The sequence below is a fragment of the Tachysurus fulvidraco genome, chromosome 3 (assembly GCF_022655615.1).
Source record: "Tachysurus fulvidraco isolate hzauxx_2018 chromosome 3, HZAU_PFXX_2.0, whole genome shotgun sequence".
NCBI lineage: Eukaryota > Metazoa > Chordata > Actinopteri > Siluriformes > Bagridae > Tachysurus > Tachysurus fulvidraco.
This window is the reverse complement of record NC_062520.1, coordinates 13,652,314-13,662,710: the sequence shown is the minus strand read 5'-3', so window position 1 is coordinate 13,662,710 and position 10,397 is coordinate 13,652,314. Positions and strand designations below refer to the sequence as shown.

General features: G+C 34.9%; 1 protein-coding gene across 4 annotated transcripts; it reads left to right on the top strand.

Moving 5' to 3' along the window:
• The first annotated feature begins 6,392 nt into the window (after nucleotides 1-6,392).
• On the top strand, nucleotides 6,393-9,568 carry LOC113644245 (transmembrane protein 74). Of its 4 annotated transcripts, none has more exons than XM_047810686.1 (2): nucleotides 6,393-6,416; nucleotides 7,290-9,568. In XM_047810686.1, exon 2 carries the CDS (start codon nucleotides 7,337-7,339, stop codon nucleotides 8,162-8,164), a length of 828 nt encoding a protein of 275 aa, XP_047666642.1. In that variant the 5' UTR covers nucleotides 6,393-6,416; nucleotides 7,290-7,336; the 3' UTR covers nucleotides 8,165-9,568. The 4 variants fall into 4 exon arrangements, with proteins under 4 accessions (XP_047666642.1, XP_047666639.1, XP_047666640.1 ...); XM_047810683.1 differs by lacking the exon at nucleotides 6,393-6,416 and adding an exon at nucleotides 6,424-6,658; XM_047810684.1 differs by lacking the exon at nucleotides 6,393-6,416 and adding an exon at nucleotides 6,424-6,662.
• Nucleotides 9,569-10,397: the final 829 nt, after the last annotated feature.

Here is a 10,397-nt window from a genome sequence, read left to right as displayed (position 1 = left end):
GGACTGGGAGGGGAAACTGGAGTACCTGGAGGAAACCCCCAAAGCACAGGAAGAACATGTAAACTCCACACTTACATTGTTGAAAACGGGATTCGAAACACCAACCCCAGAGGTGTGATTTAAACTATATATAAAATAATGAACCCTTTTCTATACTTTAGTGCTCATTCAGTCTCTTGTCATTTAGAGCCTGGAATACTGCAATTTGCTCCTTCTGGTTGGCAGATCTGTCTCTGATCACCATTCGACCCCTTCAACTGATCCAGAATGCAGCAGTTTTCAACCTTCCTAATTTCTTAAATTCTACTACACCCAACCCACACACTTAAAGCAGCTTTAAAATCCATGCTACAGTACATGCTTTTGATCCTCCAGCACTACTTGAATGCTCCCACCATCTCTCAGGGTACAAGGAAGATATACATCAAGACTGTTCACTGTTCCAGCACCTAAGAGCTGGAATGAACTTACTCAAGATGTCCAAATAGTCACTGACTGTCTTCAAACATTCTACACGAAGGCCTACCTCGTCCAGAATTAATAAAACTAGCAATTATTATAGACAGGATTAGAATTGGTCTTAATATAAGATGAACTTGTAGATTATTTGCCAATACAGCAACTATTTTATTTATGTTAACTAACAAAAAAGCATAGATAGATAATAAGTTCTGTGTTTAATATTTCATTCTACACTTTCTGTAGGCTTTCCAGTCGTGCTTTTAATTTACACAGAATGTCTTAGCTTAATCCTTTTTGGTGCTTCAAGTAGGCAAGTGCAGAAGTTAGGTTGCCGATGTATTTCCTGACAGTGGTGTGTCACCGCCCCCTTGTGTATTTATTTGAAAATAACAACTACTACTTATTAATACATTGACTAGACATCTAATGGTCCAGTACAGGACAGACAATTAGGGGTCATGCCAAATATATGAATTATATATTAATATAGAAATATATTTATTGTTCACTGTTCTCTTACATGAGAACAAATAGAAAACCTTTCACAATGCCTCAATTCTGAATTCGGAATGCTACAATTGTGAATTCTGCTATTACAAGACTTGCACCGATAGCAAAGGGTGACTACAGAGCTTTACCAGGAAGTATAGGATATTTGTTGTTCAATAGATTATATCTGAAAATATATTAATAATTTCAACAGTTTTTTTTATATGAAGCATAACTTTAGAAAGTCTCAGAAAGACCTACTGCTTCTTAAAGAATTTCAGAGACAGTCCTTTTTGAAACTGCTTCCAACAAGCTGACACACAATTGGGAATGAAAGCAATGCAGGATTAACAATGTGTACACTACTTCAGTGTTTATATACAGTGTTCATCAAAATCAAGTAAATGATATGTCAGAAAAAACTATTATCTTTGTCATTTATTACATATAAACTCCAAATGATGGATTCAAAGTAGAGACATGAGTAAATATCATTTCATATTACACATATTAAACAATGTTTGTGTAATATTCCTTTTCATAAAGCAAGGTTATCTCTTACTTAATAGTCTGAGCAAGGTAAATAAATGTATTTGATGTTTTGTTGTATTACCTTATTTTAACACAAACAAAGCTTTTTATACATCAGATCAGATCTAGGACTTATATGATCCATTGCATTTTTATGGATTTAATTAATCAATTGTGTTTAGCCTCACTATAGAGTTCATTGAAGTCAGTGAATTTTATTTCAGCTAGCTTTAAATATAGACATGTCAGGCTTTCCATCACTTTCCATGCCAGTGAGCCACTCAGAATTTGGCAGCATTGATTTTAAGGGAATAAATTATACATTTAGCTGGGACACGATGCTCTTTAATTTTACTAATGACAAAGGCCAGTTCCTACCATACAGAATGTACACTTTCACAACAATGCAAAGGCTAGCCATTCTGTTGGCTTTTCAATGGAGCAAGAAGCCTGGAACTGATAATTAAAACCCCAATTTATGTCTGCAGCTCTAGCTAGACAAAAGGTTCATTTTTTCTATTTTTATTCATGTGGCAGATGCTTTATGTATATTACATCACTTTAATCTACAGGTACAAAATCAGAAAAAGACACATTGACATTACTTTATTTAATATATTTAATGGGGTTTCTATATGTAATGACTATATATAATGTATATATATACTATATATACAATACTGTGCAAACATTTAGGCAGGTGTGAAAAATGCTGTAAACAAAGAATGCTTTCAGAAATATAAATAATGAGTGTTTATTTCTGTCAATTTACAAAATGCAAAGTGAGCAAACAAAAGAAAAATCTAAATCAAATCAATATTTGGTGTTACTACCTTTTGCCTTCAAACCAGCATGAAGTGATGGCACGGCCCCCTCTGATCTCAACATCATCAAGTGTGTCTGGGATTACATGAAGAGACAGAAGGATGTGAGAAAGCCTACATCCGCAGGAGATCTGTGGTTAGTTCTCCAAGATGTTTGGAACAACCGCCGAGTTCCTTCAAAAACTGTGTGCAAGTGTACCTACAGTAGAAGAATTGCTGCTGTTTTGAAGACAATGGGTGGTCACACCAAATATTGATTTCATTTAGATTTCTCTTTTGTTCATTCACTGCATTTTGTTCATAGTTTAGTTCAGTTTAGTTCAGTTCAATTTAGATTATTTTCTTATTTTCTTTTTTGTTATGTTTTGTTTGATGATTGTGCCATTGTGTTAAGCCTTACACACTATTAACTTGAGTCCTATAACAAATAAAATAAATTTGTTTTGCCTTTTCACTCATGTTTTCATTTTTTTTAAAAATGGTCTTGGAACAAAAAACATCTTTTCAACAATTCTCCCAAGGTATGCAAACTTTTGTGTATATATACGTATATATACATATATATACGTATATATGTATATATACGAATATATACATATACGTATATATATATATATATATATATATATATATATATATATATATATATATATATATATATATATATATATATATATATATATATATACATGTTACATGTTAACCTGCTGTTAGTTTTGCTAGTTATGACATATTGTTATTGATATTAATTTTTTTATTTTATTATTGATTTTATTCATGCATATAATGTGAAAGATATTCACCATGCATGAACGGCTAATGAAGGAAGGGAGTACTGCATGCAAATATTTTATGGGTCTTTAAATGATATATATGCATGTGCTTACAAACAACAGCACATCCTGGTAGTATATCTACCATTATCTTTTAAGACATTTCTGAAAAGCTATGTGGTTTAGACAAAATATGCTTAATAAAAAACAAAATATGATTTACCATTTAAAATCTAACATTTTATTTGGATATCTCTTGTCATATTAGTAGAATGTTGTACATTACACACATACATTTCAATTGTAAGGAATTGGCAAAGTTCAGAACCTTGGACAGTTCCTGCTGTACCTGGAGCAAGATGCAGATGGGCAACAAAAGTATGACTGCAGATCAGTGCAATCACCTTTATCCTATGATGCAACCTTTCTATCGTAAAGGGAGTGATGTCTTCCAGGATTACAATATTCTGCTCCACAGTTCATGAAGGCTCTCTAAATGGTTTGTTGAGGATGAAAATTATGTAAATCAAATTCAAAGGTCTTCACACTCACCAGATCTCAACCCATTTGTAAATGTAAGATTTTGAGCTTATTTGTTAGACAATAACACCATCATCATTAAAAAACTACTTTAGGGTATATTTTCTGAAAGATCCACTTTCACATATTCAATACCCTGCTTCTACTCTTTTCTCACTGACAGCAACAGCTGCAATGATGGTTACAACTCGGCTCCACTTATCCATTAAAATTATTTTATCCGAGATTTGCTATCATGAAAAAATATACTGTGATTCATAAATATTCAGTATATTTTATTCTATTTTCTTTTTCTGTCTTTTCTAGATGAAAATTTGGTTTCTTTGCTCGTATGAATAATAATTGCACTTGGCATTTGAGAGAAAATCCACTTATTTCCCCACTTTTTCTGGCTAGCACTTCAGTAGCACTGCAATTACCAATGGGGTTTGTTTTACAAAACCCCATTGTGCTTCTTTTCTTTGCCCACTTATCTACATTGCTGCATTCCTTCCAGTTTCTTCTTTTAAATTCCTGGCTCAAACAGTTAAGGCTCTGGGTTGATGATGAAAAGGTTGGAGTTCAAGACCCAGCACTGCCAAGCTGCCTCTGTTAGGCCCTCGAGGAAGGTCCGATATCATGGCTGACCCTGCACTCTTACCCCAAAATCCTATTTGTATATGTTAAGAAAAGAATTTAACTTGTATTGTAATGTATATGTGAAACATTCTTCTTCCTCCTCTGTATCTGAAGGCATTACTCAAACCCTGCTCACTTGACCCATTATCTCACAAGAAAAAAAGTGAGACATGTCAAAACTCTCCTCTGTACTGACACCCTAGGTTGTAGAATAAAGATCCTCTGTCTGTCCAAATAGCCGACTGACTCACATGTCTTTATTCAGAATTCAACTGAGCTGAATGAATCAAAACCATAATAACTTGTACTAAGTTGTTGGACTAACTTGCCTCTAATAGGATTTTAGCATAATGTTGTTCTTAAACACATATATAGTTGTTCTAGATTGAGGAAATTTTGATCTAGACTGTAACTAACTCTAGTTAGAGGTATCTGCCAAATGTGATAAATAGAAGTATAGGCATTCCCTTTTCTTTCTTTCTTTCTTTCTTTCTTTCTTTCTTTCTTTCTTTCTTTCTTTCTTTCTTTCTTCAATTTTAAAAATTAAATTGTACATTTCCTCAAATTAATACATGTCAGTAAAATTACACCTGTGAAACAGATATGGAAGTATATTTATGGTGTCAATTACTTTTTGTGATCTTGTCAATCATACTGGATTATAACCATATAGCACAGAGCAATTTACTGTTTTAATAAGATTTTTTGGCAATTTATATTATACCAACATTTAAAGATCAGTGGAAATAAGATCAGTGTTGTCTTTCATATCCAACATTTGATACAGTACATTTTGACTTTCCTGCAACATTATGTAAAATAAACTGTCAGGATTTATGAGTGCTTAATGGTGCATTCCCCAACCTACACCTAGCCAAAGTGTGGCATCAATCACACAGTTTGCTCACTTTCGCTGACTTATAATGGAAATATATCTGGTCCCCTGTCCAAAGAATGAGTCTGGTATAAAAACTTTTGTTCAATCATAAAAACAGGTCACATTAGCATTAATCTGCTTATGTAATGCATTTTCACCTTGCAGTGTATGACGTATTTATGCTGCTTATATTACACTATAATGTACTAGATGCATTGAATCAGTAAACATGTACAAATGTATGATGAGGGAAAGCCATCTTTGAATGGTATTCATCAAGTCAAGTAAAGAAGCGTTTATTGTCATTTCAACTATATATATTTATGCGCTCATTCTTACTCCACTCTTTCCTTCTTACAGCATTTTGGGTCATGTTAGAATATATGACAGAAGCAGTGTAATAAAATTCTAAAACTGTGCATCAATTCAATCTTCAGTGTCTTCTTATAATTACATTTAAACAACACATTCAACCCTTTTCGTTATTTAAAACTTCAAGGAGATAATCCTGATCAAGAATTCGATCACAATTATTTGTCGGTGAGATATCTTTCATAATGAACTGGTGGAAATGAATCATGAGAATGTATAAGTGGTCACCGACAGGTCACTATAAAGAGTTCTGATTTTGTACAGATGTAATAATTGGTTAAATATTCGGTTTTATAAAAAGAATCTAACTCAGCATCATCTCCAATAAAATTGCAGTGTGGATATTTTCAGGGCTATTTTGAGACAGTTGAGTAAATACATAATTAAGTCACTTTTTTGAGGAGACAGATGGCACTCTAGTGGGTACAGATTTTCATTTTCAGTGAACAATAAGGATCTGGATCACACACACACACACACACACACACACACACACACACACACACACACACACACACACACACACACACACACATATATATATATATATATATATATATATATATATATATATATATATTCAAAATATGAATTAGAAAATGTGTTGAGCAGCCACAAGCCTGCAGAAGAACTTCAATGTACCTTGGAATGGATCATACAGGTTTCTGGATCTGTGCATTTTAGACTCTAGAAAGGTTTCCTCACAGGATAATCAGTCAGAATGACTTTGTATTGATTTGCAGTGATTTCTCTCTGCAAGTGGCAAGTGGATTCAAACCATGCTTTTAATATGGAGCATATGTAGAGTACTGAACCAACGATGCAGCCCTCCTGTTCTTCTTCCTCTTCCTCTTCCTCCTCCTTCTCCTCCTCTTCCTCCTCCTTCTTCTTCTTCTTCTTCTTCTTCGTGAGCAGGAAAACGAGGTGAAGGTAAGGATTTGCTAGGCTAAACGGTGGCGTTAAAGGATTTGTGCAGTCCTAAAGGTAATGGGCGGGACATTATTTTGACAGACATGCGTTAACAGACTCGGGAACCAATCAGCCTGCGTTTTATTCGGTCCTAATGTCAAATGTTCCGGTAAGTGGAGGCGTCCTTGCGGAACCGGAGCCTGCGCGATACTGAGACGTGCCGGGACGCGACCACGTTTAGCGACACACAAAGGATTTGCTGAGCAAGTATTACATTTCTTTCTCAAACGCAGAATAGCCTTTTACCTCTGTAGCCTATGTACAATGCACATTAAGGAACATTTCTAGCGCTCTGCATTTCTCCAGCGTTCATATACAGGTTATAACTAGTGTTTGTTTTTAATTCTCAATCGACCTTCAGAGTTTCATGGTCAGGTTTTGTACGCAGCGAACAAGAAGATTACTGTATTGCACATTCATTTTCATGCTACTCTGCAGACGTGGAGGATAAAAGCCTTGCTTTTCTTTTCAAGCTTTTATAAAGAGCCTGTAAGAGTCTGTGGTTTGCATGAATTTATTTATATGTTTATGGAATAATAAGACTGTAAACTGATCAGTTACCCCAGGCAATGAAACCAGATCAACTTTCACCACAGCAAGGGGGGCTGAAGCTTTATTCATTCTTTATTCATTCTTTATTCATTCTTTAGTCATTCTTTATTCATTTTTATTCATTCTTTATTTATTCTTTTTTTTCTATTTCATAAAGATAACTTGTTATTGTGTTGTTGTTTTTAAATCTGTGATTAAATACTTAAGAGTAGCAACAGTGAAAGATTTCAATCCTCAGCAGATCTCCTTGTCCATACCAACACTACTGATTTGTGTTGATAGGTGTTGATGTGACTGTCTTGATGGAGTGATTTGGCAGCAAGAATCCAATGGCCTCCGTGGAGCTGCTTTACATAGATAAAGAGAGCGGGCGAGACGATCCACCGGATGTCCCTGATTCAGACCCATCTGTTCATGGGATAGATTGTCCAGCTGAAGGATCAAGCCTCAGGGAACATGAAAGCAGTTTACATGGAAAAGCTTTTGTCACAGAGGGTCAGTGTCATTCAGCACCAAAGATGACCCCAAGCAAAGGACTAACAGGCAAGCGCTTTCGCCAGGAGAAGATCAGGGTTTGTTGTGACGAGGAGCTGGAGACCTCTTTCACTTATGTTGATGAAAATGTCAATCTGAGCCACGTCACGCCAGAGACGAGCGAGAAAAGCCTCCATGATGGGACACCTGGCCCCGACTCCCCAAACGAGAACCGCCTTGAATTTTCCTTAATGTCTGACCTGACATCGGAGAGCGCAGGAAAGCCAGTAGATTATGGATTTATCAGTGCTGTCACCTTCTTAGTAACAGGAATAACTTTAGTAATCATATCTTATTCTGTCCGTCGTGACTCAGGAGTAAACCCGGATTCGGTCTCGGCACGAGAGATGGAGAGACTGGAAAGTGAGAGTGCAAGGCTCGGGGCACACCTGGATCGGTGTGTTATTGCTGGGCTTTGCCTTCTCACGTTAGGTGGGGTAGTGCTTTCTACTCTGTTGATGATTTCAATGTGGAAAGGAGAGATGTACAGGAGAAAGGCCTTCTCATATTCCAAGCACTCAGCGAAGCTTTATGGCTCGACTAATTTGAGAACAAAATCAAACTCTGCTCAGTCATCAGCACATAATTTTGTTGAGGAACACTCTGCTGGTAATTTAAGCTAATCTTTTTCTTTTTGTAAACACATGTCAAAATTAGACTTGCATACCACAGAAAGTGTGTTTTAAGTCATTTTTTCACTGGACACTGCGGTACAGCAAGCTTTGTTACTCCAGACTAATCCAAATCTAGAGTTAGCCTTACCTTATTAAAGCACCATGTTAGCTTCTGATGGGTTGTGGGATGCAACATCATTTCACTATGCAACACTAACAGTAGCAACGGTTCCTACTTTTCCATACACACACTGACAAGGGCTTGCACACTTTTCTTTTGTACTTTATTAAATTATTATCAGATGCTACTACTAAAAATTGCTGTGCCTTATTTTCTGGTAAATGGTGATTCTAGGTAGCTAGTGTTTCTTTTTTTTTAATGATGGTTGTGTGACTCGTATGATAACTGTGAGGATTGTGGTATGATTCTGTTTGACTAATGAATCTGCATTATTTATAGCTCCACTGGATTTGGATGCCCTTGTATGAAGGGTAACCGATTTCATCATGGACATTTTTCCTGCAAAAAAAAAACACATCAAAGTGAAAACAGCTTGAATATAGTAAAATGGTTTAAAAAAAAAGCCTGGTATTTACTAGTATAAGATTACACTAAAATGTATATTAGAATACTAAACTATTTCTATTGAGCATTTCAAGCCTTGCACAGCTGGCAGATAATTTTGCCAAATTGAAACATTTGTTTTTAGAAAGACATTTAAATCTTAAAGTTAGTAAAATAATGCCTAGAATTAGGTTTAATAATCATTTATTTGGTTTATTGTAATTGTATAATAGGAAATACTAGATGAATGTCACTATATTTAAGATATTTTCACATATTGTTTATTCACAAACTAATATTTAATCTTTATTAGATTAAGATTATTAAACCTATTTCTAAATATTTATTTTTATTATTGTTTCAAGCAGTTACTCCAGTTACAGAAAATTCTGCTTATGTCATTTCAAAAAGAAAGCAAAATGTTCTGCCAGTCTACAGATATGTACACTGTAGTAGCAATGAAAATCTTGGCAAAATACAGGATCATAGATTTGTTACTGAAAAGTGTCCAGTGGAAAAGCGCTATTAGTCACACACTTTATAGTCCTATAATAGTCTGTAGGCTTTTTTCTTCTTTCTTTTTTTTTAATTGGCTTGTGAAGATATTATTTAATTATTGTTTGAAATTCTCTTGAAGTTCGCATATTTAAAAGGATTACTAGCTTCCTATCATTCTCCCTTGTAACCATAACTAACATTTAGTTCTTAGTGCTGATTAGATGTGTAAATGCTGGTTAGAATGTTTGAGCTACAGCTGAAAAACTGACAGAAATTCCCATTAAATCAATTTACATGGTTGCTGCTGCCGTACTGACAATCCTTCTCAGCTCTTACTGCTTTATTCTTTAGAGAATGGTTTAATGTAAATATTTCCAGCCTTAATCTTTTCGACAGGAAATGTACATTTCCAAAAATCTGTTCAAATAAGGGCTCAGTTAGGAGGAAAATCACGTAGCAAACCAGAGCCCTAAATCCACTACACGCCGCAAAGTATCACATATACTGGAAATTTATGACCATTTTTGCTGCTTGTGTCTTGCCTTGACAACTTATATGCAACTGCTGTATTTTTTAGCAAATACGCTCCAGGCGGAAATGTAAACGCTTACAGCCTGAATCTTATTCAATGACTTAAATGGAAATCAGCTGCTAATTGTGTTTGTTACTCCAAGGGCTTTTTTTCTGCTTCTTTTTTTTTTTTTTTTTACGTGAGCATTTTTATTTTCTCAACTAACTGAGTCATATTAATGATCATTTAAAGCATGATATAATCTTCAAAAGTAAGTCATTAAAATACAATTGCATGCTTATAATGACTTATTTACTGAATATTGTCATCTACAATCCCAGAATGGAAACAATGAAGGTAAACACGCCTTGTGTTTTGTTAACTTGAAGAAACACGGTGTATGTCTTTACTACACAAGATGAATAAAAATATGCTGTTAAGAATGTACAGTATGGTTTATTTCTTCACATAGTATTATACCACCTTCCTTCCGTATTATCTCCATTATTGCCCATTTCATAAAGTATATGTGCCATATTGGTGACTTTTTTTCTGTTGCCAAGTTTCCCATCATGTCAATCAGCTGAAACAGTCCCATATACAAGCACTGCAGATAAGATATTACTTCTATGAATAATCCATTCACAGCAATGATAGACTTGATAGTG